At 46.1% G+C, this 17,555-nt stretch overlaps 1 protein-coding gene across 1 annotated transcript in view; it reads right to left on the bottom strand.

The window, feature by feature from the left end:
• LOC120841286 (cytochrome P450 4V2-like) overlaps positions 1–16,360 on the bottom strand; it is a 38,494-nt gene extending 22,134 nt beyond the window's left edge. Inside the window, exons 1-6 of the mRNA XM_040212154.3 lie at positions 16,230–16,360; positions 12,134–12,280; positions 6,979–7,091; positions 6,093–6,178; positions 1,669–1,865; positions 1,276–1,345 (exon numbers count right to left, since the gene is read on the bottom strand). Of these exons, the coding sequence (XP_040068088.3) occupies positions 1,276–1,345; positions 1,669–1,865; positions 6,093–6,178; positions 6,979–7,091; positions 12,134–12,248 (581 nt within the window). The 5' untranslated portion in view covers positions 12,249–12,280; positions 16,230–16,360. The remainder of the gene's footprint in view (positions 1–1,275; positions 1,346–1,668; positions 1,866–6,092; positions 6,179–6,978; positions 7,092–12,133; positions 12,281–16,229) is intronic.
• Between the last annotated feature and the right edge of the window lie 1,195 nt (positions 16,361–17,555).

The following is a 17,555-nucleotide window of genomic DNA, read 5'->3' as shown; positions in this document are numbered from 1 at the left end:
ATATTTGAATTGCTCCTTTTGTTAAAGGTTCACGTTATGTTTTAAGAGGACATCTAATTGTACCAAAAAATGTCCTGGAGACTGGAGTAGGCTTATTATCGTAATTGGTAGCTATACGGAGTAGTGTAATAGAATAAGTAGACCCTGGTTGTTGTAAGATATGTACTTGCATGTATTTACCTAAATATACAGTTTAAGGCTTTCCGAAGATATGAACGTCACAGCTCGGCGTAAGAAACCTAGACCTTGTTCAACGGATTGGGATAAAATTGCATAAAGGTTTACTTAATTACTGCCCAAATAGTCACTGAAATCTGAAGAAACACAGAATATGGCTTACTATTTTTGACAAATTGGAGCGCGCTGGTAAGTTACAGGGATCAAAGAAAAGCGATCATATAGAACGAGCACAGGACATGTCGCTTTCCATTTATCCTTGTGGCTTACGATTCTCCAGCTTTAATTTTTTTTTGTCGGGATTGGGTCTTTGGTGTTCTGAGTAGCTAATGCCTTAACCTCACTGGCTGCCGAATGATAATACGACAATCGGGACTTGCCACAGGCTGCTTTTCTTAATCTGTTAGTGATATAGCAACATCTCATGACCCACGCTCGATGAAAACAAGAGAAGCAGGAAACATAGTAAAGCACAAGGCGAGGCTAGTCAGCGTGTTTTTAAGGCTTTGAATGCATATAATTATTACCAGGGTACTTTCCATTTGTAGTAGTTCTTTATTTCTCTGTTATTATTGCTTTTTTTCAAAAAGGGGAGGGGGTTGAACAAAGGGGGAACTTTTGAATATAGTCATGCGCTGTTCTGTTTACAAAGACTAGTAATAAATGATTTAGGTAACTGAAAAATCGCTAGAAGAAGCTCGAGGGTATATTACATTATTTACCACCATTATCTTTAATTTTAGACTTGTTCCTTCTTTGCGCAGATTTGGTTGTTAGCTCGACTTCCATCACATCACAATTGCTGGAAGGGGGGAGATCAGATGACTAGGGAAATTTTAGGGGCCTGCACGATAAAAAAAAAGGGTCTGGGCAATGTGTAGGCCCAACATTGGTCACTTTACATAGGAAAGAGATACGTTATCTTGACAGGTGCTGAATTGGACATGATGGTGTGGAATACTTTTGTTTACTTTGGAGTTTCGTCTCAATGAAAACTTAAGTTGGGAGTAAGCGCTTTCCCTGTCTACGCCCTTCTACTTTGTATTCGTTTATTGTGCACTACGCGCGCGCACGTGAGCTTGCAACCAATCGACTTACTCTTCGGTGATCTCAAGAAGTCGCATTCGTTCCACTTCTTCCTTGTCAATTTGAACTCCCATCGATGTTTCTGCACAATAATTTGTTTTTAAAAAGCAGACAACATGAAAAAAGATATTCAGTTTAATAACTGACTGCCACATCTGTACGTAATAGTTCAAAGTAAGAAAAAAAGAAGAAATCACGCTGATGTAACAGGCAAGAGGAATATGTCCGAAGGAGATGGATGGAAAATATTAAAGAAACAAACGCCGCAATGAATCGCGGCGTGTTATTTTATTTACGTACAACGTCGAATCAAGAAATTAAAACGAGCAAAGAAAATTATGTTTCAGGACGCTTAGTGGCATATCACGGTCAACAACAGCTGTTCTGTCCAAGTCACGCACTCACCGAACAAGATCGCGAAAGCGGCCCTTCGTACTATCGGTCGGACATCAAAGAAGGTCTTCTCCAGTTCGATCGTTGTCGCCATGTCATGTACCATTTCTTCTGCTCTGCGATTCATAATGGGAATGTAGTCTTCTAACGCTCTGAAGTGGAACGCCGGTGTCATCATTTTTCTTCTTGGTTTCCAGACACCTTTGTCGCTGAAGGAAGAAGAAGGGATTATTCTGAACTCTGAATAATATGTTACCTCTCACTCATCATATGTATGCTTACAATGGGTTCTCATCCCTTTAAAGATACTATTTGAAAGCATCGTACGTGGTTATAACAGGATACATCTCGCTTATTTTAAATAGCCGACCGTTACATTTCCATGCTTTCTGAATGCAAAAAAAAAAAAAACTAATATCCAACGATGACCTGTATATGACACTCTGAGGACAGCAAGTCAGACACAGATGTGGACAAAGTAGTGATAGGAACCATAGGTGTTCGCCGCATTGTTGTTTTAATAGACACTGAGAGCCGAAGAAGCCCATGGTGTGGACAAGTTCTAGTTATATCATATCGGTCTTCAGAAAAAAGATTGCGACACTAGAAGACTAGAAGAAGATAATTGCGATGTAAAAAATGAAAGACTCTAACAAACCTCGGTGATAAGAAACTATACTTCGTTTAAGCTTAGGTTCAGAAGCTGCCGATGCAATGAGCTGATGGGACCAATCAGAGAGCGTTAAAAACGGCCCATCATTGCACTCGTCGCGTCTATGTACGTCTTCTATCATCGCTGAACCAATCATAAACCGAAACGACCCAGTGACTTGGACTTTTGAGGTTGTTTCATTCGTCCCATAAACTCGTGGAGTCGGCTCCGTCTGGACCTAGGCTGAAACGAAGTATAGAGCGCAGCGCTTGAGGAGGAGAGGGTACGGAGGTGAGGGTATGCCTTTCCTCTTCCGTACCCACCACTCCTCTCCTCCTCCTCCCCTCCTCCCCTCCTCCTTCCCCCTCCTCCTCCTCCTTTCCCCTGCACTCCTCCTCCTCATCTTTTCCCTTATCCTTCCCTCTTTTCCCTTCCTTCCTCCTCCTCCTTTCCCCCTCCTCTCCTCCTACTGCTCAATTTGTTGATGGGTAACGTAACACGAAGTCGTTGCGTCATTTTCCCCGATAAAAATTGAGGGCGAACTAAATTTGTGTTGAGGTCACGTGGCGTCAACTTCCCCGCTAAATTTAGCGAGGAACTTAGCCCGCTTAAGTTAGCGGGTATTTTTTTCCGTTAAATTTAGCGGGGAAACTTTCCGCTAAATTTATCTGGAAAATTTCTCGCTAAATTTAGAGGAAAAATTTCCCCGCTAAGCCTTTCGGAAAAATTTTCCCTGCTAAATTTAGTGGAAAAATTCCCCCGAAATACCAAAGTTGAAAGCTGGGCTTGTTGGTGTAGGCTAAACCAATGGCGTATCAACTTGCTTTTGAGTAAGGGGGGCTGGGCAAACCAGACCCCCCCCCCCCCCCCCTCTGGGCCGGGGGGCGGTGCCCTTGGTATCTCTTGGGCGCCGCCGGCCATGCAGGGTTTGCCCTGCCCAGTGGCGGCTGTTGCAGGGGGCAAATCATATGCCTTGACCCCCCCCCCCCCGCTCTGAGAACAGGGGGGAGGGGGGGGGGGGCAAGCGCCCCCTTGCCCTCCCGGTTGGTACGCCCATGGGCTAAACATACTTTAGGTAAAACAGCGCAGAACGACAAAGACTAGAAGGAAGGAACAAACAGGACGGGACAGGAAGAGACAGCGCCTCTCCCGTCCTGTTTGTTCCTTCCTTCTTGTCTTTGCCGTCCTGCGCTGTTTTAGCTACATTATGTTTCCCCCGCTAAATGTTTAGTAAAAATATCCAGCGAAATTTAGCGGCAAGTTTTCCCCGCTAAATTTAGCGGAAAATTTCCCCTCTAACTCTAGCGGGGAAGCGTCCCATAATGCAAAGCGCGGTTACGCCGACATCGACGCCGCTCAACACGGAAACGGGCGCCTAAGAGCTGCGCTCTAAGAAATTAAAGACGTTTAAAGCCCGTTCACATTCTTGCCGGCCTCTTAAAACTGGATTCTTAAAAACCTGTTAAGTCGAAAGGACACACTGGTGCCATCTATTGGGTTGCAGTGTAAACTTGGCGGTCCTGCATATTTTCTATTTCCCTCGCAAATTATCCTTTCTTTCTTGGCTCGAAAAACTTTTGTCAACGTTATAAACGAGCCTTTCTTTAAGGTATTAGGCACATTTGACCCCGGAAATACCGCAAAACGTTCGCTCTTGTGAAATGCAGTTCCAGGGTCACCGCATAGATGGCGCCAGCGTGCCAGTGTGTTCTCTCGTCCTAAGATAATTTAAGAGGTTTTAACAAGCATCGTCTCTCACGGTCGTACTGGGTTGCAACAGTGTGAACGGGCCTTTACACAACTCTGCGACGCGAAATTAGAGCGCAGCTCTTGTGGAGGAGAAGTGTAGAGTACGAAAGGGAGGGTATGACCGTCCTTTTTAGAGCGCAGCTCTTAGGGGCCCGTTCCCGGCTTGAGCGGCGTCGGCGTCGCCGTCGGCGTCGGCGTAACCAAGGTCATCCCAAGGTCACGTGGCCCCCAAGGTCATCCCAAGGTCACGTGACCCCCAAGGTCACCCCAAGGTCACGTGACACCCAAAGTCACGTGACCCCCCTGAAGTCACGAGGCCCCCGAGGTCACGTGACCCCCCCCCCGAAGTCACGTGACACCCCCAGGGTCACGTGACCCCCGCCGAGGTCACGTGACCTCCCCGATGACGGCATCGATGACGTCACCGGCATCCGCCTCGTCATCGTCATCATCACTGATGACGTCATCAGTGATGATGACGATGACGATGCGGATGCCGGTGACGTCATCGATGACGTCATCAGTGATGATGACGATGACGATGCGGATGCCGGTGACGTCATCAGTGACGTCACTGATGACGTCATCAGTGATGATGACGATGACGATGCGGATGTCGGTGAGGTCATCAGTGACGTCACTGATGACGTCATCAGTGCTGATGACGATGACGATGCGGATGCCGGTGACGTCATCAGTGACGATGACGTCATCGGGGAGGTCACGTGACTTCGGGGGGCATCCGCATCGTCATCGTCATCATCACAGATGACGTCATCAGTGACGTCACTGATGACGTCACCGACATTCGCATCGTCATCGTCATCATCGCTGATGACGTCATCGGAGTCCGCATCGTCATCGTCACTGATGACGTCATCAGTGACGTCACTGATGACATCATCGGCATGGTCACGTGACTCCCCAAGGTCACGTGACCCCCCCCAGGTCACTTCACCCCCCAGTATTCTTCCCTCCTCCTCCTCAAGAGCTGCGCTCTAATTCGGTGTTACAGGGAGTTGTAAACGGCTTTCACTTTTTTTCGTTTCCCTCTCCACCTCCGCTCCTCCTCTCGTCCATCTCCCCTCCTCCTCCTTCCTGCCCCCCTTGTCCTCGTCTCCCCTCCTCCTCTCCCCTACTCCTACACCTCCTCTAACCTCCTCCATTTATCATCCTCCTCTCCCCTCCTCCTCCTCACCCCGACTCCTCCGCCTCCTCCTCCCCTCCTCCTTCTTCTCTGCACCTTCCCGTCTTCCTCCTCCTCCGCACGTGACGTCAATTTTCCTGGTAAATCTAGCGGAGAAACTGAATTTGCTGATACGTGACGTGACACCAAGTCATGTGACGTCATTTTCCCGGCTAAATTTAGCAGGGAAAATTAAGGTCACTTGATGTCAATTTCCCCGCTAAATTTAGCGCGGTTACGCCGACGCCGATGGCGACGCCGACGGCGGCGCCACTCAACCTGGAAACTGACGCCTAAGAGCAGCGCTCTAAAATGGGAGCATAACGAGTTATGCCTTGCATTTCTTAAACACTGAGTCGCTATGTTAATTCTTACCTTACATAGTCTTGTCAGTCGCTAATAATATTACAATCAATGAACAAAATGACAAATGAAGTATGCGACAGACCATGGGGAGAGATTCTGTGCAGTGAAGATGAGCAAAAACTCAAAGTCCTATGAGTTATTGAGTATCGCTCCCTCTCCACCCCCTTGGCATGCTTTGATGAAGCGTGCAACGTACTACTTGCGGCTGATCATCTTCTGGAAGGGTTCCAGCGATTCATGGCTTTCATGCCAATTCAAGATCGAAGGTTTGTTTTCTAAGAATGAAATATTTTTAATTATATTTTAATTCCCCTGGAATGCTTTTTCTTTCTTTTTTTTATTGACGCCGCTATTCTGTGATCATCACATTTTTAACGCAAGAATAAACTTCAGCAAGAATCCTATCGCCCAAATTGTTAGGTCGTGAGAAAGAAGACTCATAGTATTAAGTGAAAATTTAACGAGCTTTTTCCATGGAAATACCTTATCAAAATTCCATTGCCAACCCAGGGTCTCATCATCTGGTAGATGAAAGATTTGTTCAAGTTTGAGGTACTTTTCAAGATGGCCTGCAATAAAAAAAATTGCGACTTTACAACGGAAATATGTAAAAACTACGGTTACCAAGATGTATTAGACTAACAATACAGAAAATAGCAAAAATTATCATTCGCCTCGATCTACAATAGACATCCGAAACAATAAAACGCCAGGTTAATTATGGAGCCAATTAAAAGCAATGTGGTATGTATTGCTCTGACGTGCGATGTACCCTGTCCAGGAGCGCGCACTGATAGGCACGCCGGAATAATATATAACGTGGTTTCAAACTGGCTCGTGATTAGATCTGGCGGCTGTTGGTTTGGATATAGTTTATCGAAAGCAAGATTCGGTAAAATGCAGCAAATTTTATTTAATACAGTCACTGACAGTTTCAGAATCGCAGGGAGTGTCGAAGTTCGAGCCCCTTATTATCGTTCCGGAGCTAATAAGATTGCGGCACTAACCGATAAAAAACACCTAACAACAAATGACGAGGCAACGAACACGAGCATAATAAACCACTTTCGGTGTTTCGTAAGCCGTGACTATGCACTTGAAACACGAAAGAATAAAACACTTCAGAAGGGACACACACAGACAGGACAGTTCTTTTATGTCTGTATAGACATGAAAGTCACATGTATATATAGACATGTGACTATAGACATGAGCGCGTATGCGCCATACAATTAAATCAAAGTAAAGGGAAACGATTTATTCAAGGACGCGTTTCAAACAAGGAAACATTTTTCAGCAAGTTTGAACATAAATATTAAGAATAAGATTTTTTCCCCTTCTTTCCACATCTCTAGAGTTATCTACGCACCTCCATGGCCATCGGTGTGGCACCCACAAGAAACGGTTGCGGGCCATAGAACGCAACCGTGAAGTCCTGGTCGATGATCTTTGGAAACATCTCCTTTGTGTAATTGTAGATTTCTGCAGAAATAAACGTGGAGCAATGTATACACTAAAATAATGTTAAAAAAATACTTGACTTCAGATATATATATATATATATATATATATATATATATATATATATATATATATATATATATATATATATATGTATATATAACAGAACTCAAGTATTTATTTTGTCACGAATTAATGCGACGAGAGGGCGAACAGTGAACTGAAAATAAAGGTTTAATGGGCGAACTTTTGCCAACCAAAAATAAGTAACGAAAGAGCGTCGAGAATGCAGAAAAGCAGGCGGCGATTCGGCGGCGAATCAGAGAGCGCGAGCGAGAGTGAGACTGCCTCGACAAGGTCGCGGGCAGCTGCTTGTCTACCGTGCGTCACTATCTCGATAGTTCGGCAAAGAAGGTTCGAGCGTCGCGCGCTCGGGGCGAGGATGAACTGGCACTTTCGAGAATAACAAAGCAGAGGGGAAGTTACGTCTGCTGCGAGAATGACCGGGAATCTTCTAGAAGACCGTGACCAAGCGTTGCCTTCTCGGCTCTGCGGGCGGCGTTATCCCCCTTTTAAAAGTGCATCGCCCCGATGCAAAACGAAAGGAAAACGGAAATGGCTAAAACAATTACGGCGAAACGAAACAAGCATGCAGTGTCACAATCCTAACGCGCGTAGAACGGCTTGAGTCCAACTACGTGGACGACTTCGGGTCGTGGCTGGCGGCGTCCTGATGGTCGAGTTCCGTCGGGGAGCACCTCGTAGTTCAAATCCCCAAGGCGGCGGATGACCTTGTATGGTCCAAAGTAACGTTTTAACAGTTTCTCGCTGAGGCCGCGGCGGCGAATGGGCGTCCACACCCATACCCTGTCTCCGGGCTGGAACTCCACGTCGCGGCGGCGAAGGTTGTACCGGCCAGCGTCCACACGTCGCTGGTCCTTTATTCGAAGACGGGCTAGCTGGCGTATTTCTGCTCGTTAGGTGACCAGCTGGGCGTCGTCAGTGCCGTCGTCCGTCGGGTCGTGGGGCAGCATGGCGTCGAGCAGCGTCGTCACCTTTCTGCCGTGCACCAGCTGAGAGGGTGTAATGCCGGTAGTTTCTTGAATCGCCGTGTTGTACGCAAACGTGACGTAGGGCAACACTTCATCCCACGTCTTGTGTTCCACGTCCACGTGCATCGAAATCTTGTCGGCGATGGCCTTGTTTAGTCGCTCCGTCAGCCCGTTGGTCTGCGGGTGGTATGCCGTGGTCCGGCGGTGGTCGGTGTGGCTCAGGCGGACTATCTCTTGTGTCAGTTGCGCCATGAACGAGAATCTTCGGTCCGTAATCAGGACTTGGGGAGCGCCGTGTCGGAGGACGATAGACTCCACAAAGAACTTGGCTACTTCCACGGCGGTCGCGGGTCGTCGGGGTGGAAGCCGCGTAGCCCCAGCTGCCGGTACGGGCAACGGCGGTAGACATGGTCGGCTTCCCCGCAATGGTAGCAGAGCGGCGTCGGTTGGCGGTTTGCCACACGTCGGTCTTCCTCGGCGAGGGTCGCTCTGGGCGAACGTCCTGGGCTTGTTCTTGGCGTCGAAGGATTTGCGGCGTTGGATTGTCCCGTCGAGACGATGCCTGGTATTGATGGGCAACAGGCGGCGGTCGGCGGGCTACGGCGGCGTAGCTCAGTGTCGGCTCCTCTTGCGCCACCATGGTGCCGAGAACCTTTGGCCGGAGTGTCCGGTGAATTTCTTCACGGACAGCCTCAGCGATGGAGAGGGATGTCGGAGGACTGGCCGCAGGTAGCAACTTTTGGAGCTCCTCCCGGACGACGTCGCGGATAACCTCACGGATGTCCCGGGTACGGGCGCCGATCTCGTCGTTAAGCAGCGTGGAGGCAACGACGCCGGGATGTCGTTGGTAGGAGGAGGCGCGTGCTTGGAGGGCGCGCTCCATGTTCGTTGCCTCAATGACAAACGCATCGACGGTGGTTGGAGGGTTGCGGACGAGGAGCCCAAAGATGTCGTCCCTCACCCCGCGCATGAGGACGCGCAGCTTCTTGTCGTCGGCGGCTAGTGGGTCGGCACGCGCGCTCAGACGCAGGACGTCTTGAACGAAGCTGTTGACGCTTTCGTTGGGACCTTGCGTCCTCGTCCGAAGGAGATCTGCTCTCTCCCGTCGGTATAGAGTGGCGAACGTCCGCTGCAACTCGGCCACACAGATGTCCCACGACGTAAGCGAAGCCTCGTGATTCTCGAACCAATGCCTCGCAGTACCCTCCAGCGAAAAGTAGAGGTTCTGGAGGCGTTGCTCGGCGTTCCATCCGTTCTGGCGGGCCACGCGCTCATAGTGAAGGATCCAGTCCTCGACGTCTTCATAGATTTCGCCATGGAAAGGTGTCGGCGACCGGGGGGCGACGGGCAGGACAACGACGGGCGGAGCGGTCATCGTCGCGGTCTTCTTTGAATTCTGCGGCAGGGGTCCGAGTTCAGGAGCTTGCCCTTGAAGACAGCGGCTGTCACGATGCTCTGAGTCTTCAACGGAAGGTCGTCGGGGAATGGGGCTTGCTGACCGAGTTCTTTGTAGGGGTACGCTGCACGGGTTTTGTACCCTGCACCTCCACCAGAAATGTCACGAATTAATGCGACGAGAAGGCGAACAGTGAACTGAAAATAAAGGTTTAATTGGCGAACTTGTGCCAACCAAAAATAAGTAACGCAAGAGCGTCGAGACAGCAGAAAAGCAGGCAGCGATTCGGCGGCGAATCAGAGAGCGCGAGCGAGAGTGAGACTGCCTCGACAAGGTGGCGGGCAGCTGCTTATCTACCCTGCGTCACTATCTCGATAGTTCGGCAAAGAAGGTTCGAGCGTCGCGCGCTCGGGGCGAGGATGAATTGGCACTTTCGAGAATAACAAAGCAGAGGGAAAGTTACGTCTGCTGCGAGAATGATCGAGGATCTTCTAGAAGACCGTGACCAAGCGTTGCCTTCTCGGCTCTGCGGGCGGCAATATATATATATAGTATATATATATATTTTTTTTATCTTTTTTTGCGTGCACTCTACGATATTTGGGTTGTCAATGTCTCGCAAAGCACGGGGGGAGTCGATCGCTGCTATCTACGGAGAAAGCTCGGTGAATGTCGCGGCTGAAAATGTGTTTGCACCTAAGAAATAGGAGAAATTCAGTACAGTGTCACTCTGGACATGACGTTTCACATGTCAGGGCAAGCAAAATGAAAGGCAAAGCACTGACTTTCAACTGAGTTTATTGGGAAATCACACACAATGAAGTGAAAAAAAAGTACGGTATCTTTTTCACCGGGTGATTGACTATACGATTTTCAGTCAACTTGGTGAAAGGTATATTTTTTTTTTCGAGTCTTCCCTGGTCCTTCGTCTCTTTTTTGGCGCTGTTTTTAGTGTTTGAAAATGGATACCCAACTCGTCCAAGTTTCTGCCATTCTTCGTTTCACGCCCCTTTGTAACACCAAGTGTTACAGCGCTCCGGGTCCTCTTGTTCTCCGTCTCTGTCCTTGTGGCACCTATTCTTCTTTCCATGCCCCCAACAAGCCCCATTATCCATTTCCTTTTCGTACATTGCGGCGATTGGCTCTCACAAGTGCCTTGCGGAAGATGAGACACACTGTGATTTTTACAAAGTGTACGACGTACAAGGTCGTCTTCTCTTTGCTCACCTTCGGAGTCCTTCCCACACTTAAATGCTACCACGTGCGCGTGTTTCGAAGCGCCGAAGACGCATTTGAGAATACCTTCTCGCCGTATATAGACAAAGAATGTTTAAGAAATTTAGGGTGTAACGAGCGATGAGCATCCCATAATATTGCTCCGCTGCTAATCAGACTATTAAAGAGCGCGAATCACGAGGCGACAAACGCGGACAAAATAAACCGGGCGTTTATTGCGTTTTCTGTGGCTTTATATATATATTTACTCTTAGTTTGATGATAGCAGTATAAGTGACCAGTCTTGAGGATGAAACGGGGCTCTTGTTGAAAATAGGGAGTTTCGTAGTCACTTCCGACAGCATAAGAAAAAAAGCTGGGGGTGGGATAGCAGGTTCCCGCTTCTTCCGAAACAAAAATAAGATGCTTGGAACTCGGCTATCAATACATGTTTCTAAACTGATAGTGACTATCGCCAAAAGTTTTCCTCGTCCGTACATAAGTCCGATCTTCTGTTTTGTCGCATGGTTCGAAATGGCAAATATAGCACAAGCTTTGGATAATCTATTTAGCAAACGTATCATTTACTGAAAACGTAAAGGCATAACAAAACATAAAAAAGAGATGTGACGAAATATTTTAGTGTTTTCTTAGAACAATATAATAAAAATCAAAATAGTTTTATCATGTGAAAACGAAGAACACAAGTTTATTTGTATATATAGTTCACACGTTACACTTTGATGTTTCATTTATAACGCCAGCGGAACAAATATATCCAAATATTATAAATCAAGTTTTGGCAGTTTGCTGTGGAGGCCTCCAGGCCAGCGGTATTTATACTTGCAACTAATTTATAACCAAATAGCTTAAATACATGACAAGACTGCCGATTCTGTGTTTTAACTGGAGGTTCAGCGTAGCTAATATGTTTCGCAATAATTGTTTTAATTCTTGAGGCGAGCAATGATAAAGTACCGCGGAAATGTACATGATCACGTTCGCTGGTCTCGGTATAATTAGTAAAGCTTCGATAACTTAACGAAAGGTAAACTCCTACTGAGTTGCTCGGTAAGATAATGAAAATCTATGCAAAGAAAATGTACGAATAACACAAATTACACGCTTTAAGATAAAGCACAATCCAAATAGCGGTAAAAAGTATTATAGGATAGACCAAGTTCGAGGCATCTAGTACGCCTCTCCCTATTCAAAACATCGCGTTTAGTACATAAAAAAATACGAGCAAACTTTCCTATAGCACTGATGCATTTTTGGAAAGATGCGGCAGGGTAAGATACACCTTTCTCGTGCGTGACATCTGCGTCCGGGAACTGCCCCCCCCCCCCCCCCCAAAAAAAAACAACAAAAAAAAAAACAAACACAAAGTGCAGTCGTACTTGCAGTGATGTGCAACTGAGGATCCATTCGTGCAAAGGCCAACGGTATGTCTAGGAGAAGCGAAAATGGCCCTCTCTGCGGTGGTCTGGGGGCGTTGCGCAGAATCCAGCACATGCGAAGCCACTTGATGACCAGCCTCGAGCAAGCTACGGCGAGCAACGTCGACACAAACGTGAAAAGAAACGAAGTTTTGATGCCGGTCATGCCCCAGCCGTCCAGTATCCTGCTACTTAAAATTGACGTCGACATGATTCCCGTTCAAAACCTGCAACACCAATGCGGCATCGAGCGTGCCGCTACTCAGGTGTAAACACTTTTGCACTACTGGGAGCGATCGACGTGGGCTGACAAAGATTGCAGTCGTATCTGCGCATTCGATTTGGTTACCCGGAGAGCTTTACGTTCGTAATAAGCCAATCCAAGGAAAGGAAAATTGATCTAAGAGACTGGAGCCTGTCTAAGAGGAGAGGAGTCCTCTTCTCTTTTTTCTTTCAGTTACTTCGTTTGTTTTTGTTTCTATTTGGCAAGGTGATGGCCGTGTTTAGCAGGAATAGTATCCTTCTCCTTTCCGGCGTCGTTTCAATAATACCACTGTCAGGCACGTAGCCAGGGGAAGGCTCATGGGGCCCGGCCCCCCCCCCCCCCCCCCCCCGAAATCTTTCATTTTTCTGGAAACTCCTCTCCCCCCTCCGCCTCATACAGCAGTTTGTGATGGGCGAACCCCGCCCCCCCCCCCCCCCCCCCCCCCCGAAACAAAATCCTGGCTACGTGCCTGACCGTTGCAAAGTCAAGAGGTAATTCCCTAACGACGCGTCTAGAAGGAGGAGGGTACTATTTCCCCAAGGCACGCGCCGTCCTCCTCCCCGTAGTTTCATGGCCATCACCTCGCACTTTTGAATAACAGGCGGGGTTTAAGAGGAGTGCGGTGATTTCCGCGTTATATCCGAAGGACTAATGACAGGGCGCGCACTGTTGTGAAGTTTACCCTGGCTGCCCACACCTTCGGTCTAAATGTTCGTACAGTCATTTACAGGTAAATGACTGTACGTTTTCCTTTCTTGCTTTGTGATTGATTCTTGGGCCTTCTTAATGGCTAACTCCCGAATATCATTGGCTGCGGAGTGATAACGAGGCGTTTCTGGCTGACCACACCCTGCCTGTCTTAAGCTCTCAGAGACTATTGTGCCGATGTCTTTGTCCTCATCATGTGCACTAGCGCTTGGAAACCACATTAAACGGCCCGCAAAAAAAAAAAAAGAAAAAAAAGAGAGCCTTTTACGCGCCTGGTTCCAAGTTACTACAAAGGTGCGGCTCAGTGCTGGAAGTTTAGAGTGAAAATTTGAACGGCTTAAATTACCTCTTTACAATAAAAGAACCTGTTTCGGGCAACCCACGGTTGCTTTCGCCGATGGTGGCTTAACCGTGCTCGCTGAGTTTTCAATGCTGCAGACGGATTGTGTATCGTGAAGAACGAGAGGATGAGACGCTTCGGTCGATCATCTCCGTACAGGCAATGGGGAGTACCTCTTTTCGCATTTTATTTACTAATAGGAGTATCGTACCTTGATTGTATTTTACAGTTATATGTGCTTCGCGCTGAGGAAGAGTAGTGTCAACTTTCGGAAAATCGTCTGCTAAGCTCGGTGCCGGGGATTCCTCGTCGCTTTAGACATATGCCGACAGCATTGCGCAGACGACGTCGGCGCATGCCGTCATAGACTACCCTAGACAGGTTCCTCTTCTTGCTTCACTTTTTGAACGAAGTAAATTCATCCGTTAATCTTTTTTTCTTGCTAGCTCGCGCCACTTACCCGCAACTATGTTGTAAATCGCAGCGCAATACGTTTGAAAGACGATTTTTTCAAACCGTCTAAGATGGGTTTGAGGCGTTATTGTACACGTTGTAGTTATCCGAAAGCAAAGTGTAACGCAGTGAAATAAATTTTTGAATAATGAGATACTAAGATTATTAGAAAATATGAATCGTAAATTACGCAAGATATGTAATCTGCTCGCTATGAGACTTAGCTGTGTCACTTTTGATATGTATGTATTATTATTAGAGGCCGGATCTTTAGGCAAATGCTCATATTATTCCTTTCGTCCCTATCGTGCCTTTTTTGTATATGGGCACGAATTACGAGTCAAGGAGGGTTTTAAGAGCGGTTTTATAGTTCCTATAAATGACTATTTCGGCGTTTGAGCCTAAATTACCGTTTCGCGCCTATAACAGCCTATTTTTCACTTATTTTTTTTCCCTACCCCAAAACGACTTGTTCTGTTTAGTTTCACTTTCAAGCAAACCATTTTTCATCTTGCTGCGATGCGTGGCTACAGGCTGCTCTAATCTCTGTCCCGAAATCCCCCCAAACGTCATTGTTTGTTTGTTTTTTCTTCACGCCTGTAAGCCAACGCCCAAACGGCGCCTTCTTTCTATAGAAGGCTCTTCCCGCCCTTCCCCACGCATCGTCTTTTTTTCTATTTCTTGCAGCGCCTTTGCCTTTTCCCCTTCTCGCCTCGCCCAACAGAAGCGGGTTTGTTGTCTTTACATGACTGGACAGCGTGGAGCCCGGGAGCTGCCCGGAGGCTGGAAGTCTGGATCTGAATTCTGCTGTACTTCGTTTCACGCTAAATGGACATTAGTGGATGCGTCTCAGCCAGTCCAGCGCTGGGAGAGTGGCAGCGACCTGGAGTCAATGCGCGTCGTTCCGCCCAACTGAAAGCTCCACCGACGTCCTCGTAGTACTGAGTCGGTTTTGATGGCTCGTCCTATTCGCTGCGGGTCATTGGAAGATTGGGAAACGGAACGTAATGCTTACCGAAAAGCTTTTTTTTTTTTTTTTCTTTCTAGTGACTGAGCGCGTGGGTCTGTTTTCATATGCATGTGCGTGCGTGCCAGCCTACACGTGAGGTGAAGGAAATCGGAAGCCATGGTTTGCTCTTCTCGCGCTAACCGGTCTCTAACGTTTTTGTCAAGTATTTGTTTTTTGTGTCCGGGGGTCTGTGGTTTGCTGCTTTTCGCTTTCGCTGCCTGAAGCTTCTCAACAATGCCACAAAAAAGGAGGTCCCAAAGAACCTGCTGATTTGACAATGTACCCAACATTCCATTTGTTACTCGACCGACGGGAATATATGATCTTCTCTCAATCGTAAGGGAAGCAGAAAAGAAGACATCCTTAGCTAAATTGTTTAGTCGAAAAACCAAACCTTGATCGACCGACGATTTACTGAATGAAAACGAGACCATGACGTTTCATCGAGTGACAGCTTCGTTTTTCCTGATCGATGGCGAGGGGTAAGCGCGCCATTCTAAAAGCCTTAGAAACCGAGCCAGTTTAAAAGTCATATTGTTATGTTCAAATGAGCATATTAATTTTCTCATTAAAATAAGTAATTACAAGTGAACATGATACAACCTACCGTAGAAGGTAAGTACAGTTAGCACATGTGACCTGCAAGAAGTAATATGCTATATGCATACAAACGCTGCACTTTTGTGAAACAATAATATATTTCAGACTGTATTATCTGAGTAGGTTCGAGCTTACCCTAACACGTAGTATAATTGAAAAAAAACTTTACGTATATACACTTTAGTTTGGGTTGACTGCAGAAGCAGAATTTATGTCCTTGCTTAGCACACAACTAAATAGCTAAGTGCAATAAAGCTATCTAAAAGGTTTAACTCAGAATCGAGAGTGTGTCGTAGTATACAACAAACGTACTTTAAGCGTACTTTCTCGTTTAAAAAAAAAGTATAATAAATAGAATACTTTTAATATGTTGTCCTTCTGGCAACGCGAGCCGTGCTGGTTCGAATTGCGGAGGAAGGTAAATGCCTGACTAACCTGACGTTTTTCGAAATGAGGCTACAGGAAGAAAACACGGAACGTGTTGTCCTTTGTGCGCGGATTTCCCGGCTAGAGTATACCGAGGATTTATTCAAATGACCAGCCGACTACGGGGATTGCTCTGAAACTTGTTCATTTTCTATGCATCTTTAAACCCCCCTTATACAGAAGTTTAATTTGTTGACTACAAAATGGAGGTACTATTTTTTAATGTTTTTTTTTTCAAGTGAAAAATTTGTATTACCGTTTACTAGCGGAGGAAATTCGTCGTCATGCTGGTCGTTCTCTTGGTGTGAACTTGAGCTCCAGCCCCTCGGGTGCAGTGAGGACGATTTCGAAGGCGAGCTGAAGCTTCTCCATCGGCACCTTCGACTCAACCTTATACCTTCTCATGACCTGGGTGAGAAGAATAATTTATTCGAACTGTGCAAACTTTTGACCTGTAAGAGGACTAAACATTTTATCTGATCTAAAAAATTGTGAACACGTTGTTTTTTGTTTGTTTTTTGTTACACTGACCTGTTAGCAATATTTTATATAAAACGGGTGCTTAAGAGTGCCGTTATATGAAAAAGACTATTGAATGTAAACACTGTTCGAATAGCTTAATAATCAATAAATCCACCCAACACTTTCCACAGTGATTTAAAATTACAGTAAATTTTGAATTGTTCAGATGTGTGGGGTTTCAGTGGCCCAACAATAAATAACTGGCATATATTGCTGGTTCAGTAAGTTGTTTAATCACTGCACTAAAGTCATAATAACATAAATTACTTGCGTATTCGATCAAGAAGAAAACACTCGCACATTCCTTGTTCATTAAATGTCTACAGTGGCGTCGTTTATTTATTAATACAATCTGTCATATTCAGTGATTCGCGCTGAAGAAATAAAGGATGACTAAACGTGTCCTTTTAAATTTTATCTAACTTTTTGGCAGCTGCAAATGTTCTATAAAGACGTATTCCTCAAGTGTTTTTTATTAGTTTTATTGATTGAGTATCGTTTCTAAACTTTCTCAGCAAGTTGATTTTCTGCTACAACCTCGTTGCTGGTAATGTGTTTTAACCAAGAGTCTTACCAATGCAATTCCTAGGTCCAGCAGAGAAAGGCACAAACTGGAAGGGATGCCTGTTTTTTGTTTCTTAGAAGCGCTCTGGTATGAAGACGTCAGGGTTTTCGAAGTATTTTGGATGCCGATGCATGTAAAAGATCAAAGCCAAGGCCACAGTACCCTCTGGAATTGTTTGCTCACCTGGAAGTAAAGTTCAATCAACATGAACATGAACCAGGGTAAAATAAAAAGTTAAAAATCGTTTTCATATTTATGAATTTTATTACTTTCTTTGTCTAAGATGCTAAAGAATTTGAACTAAACTTGTCTAAATCGTTTACTCAAGTAAATAAACAAACAATTTGAATATTGCCAATCTTGATACCTTTATCGATCATTCTCGCCAAGAGTAGTACAGCAGGATATACGCGCATTGACTTCTGTAATAAAATGTTCGCTTAGTTGAAATAAGCATAAAACTATTATACCAAAAACGTGCAATGTTCGGCGAAT

Source organism: Ixodes scapularis, unplaced genomic scaffold, assembly GCF_016920785.2.
Source record: "Ixodes scapularis isolate PalLabHiFi unplaced genomic scaffold, ASM1692078v2 PGA_scaffold3__209_contigs__length_174095766, whole genome shotgun sequence".
In the NCBI taxonomy this organism is placed as follows: domain Eukaryota; kingdom Metazoa; phylum Arthropoda; class Arachnida; order Ixodida; family Ixodidae; genus Ixodes; species Ixodes scapularis.
The sequence above is the reverse complement of the archived record's forward strand: the minus strand, read 5'-3'. Positions and strand labels throughout refer to the sequence as shown.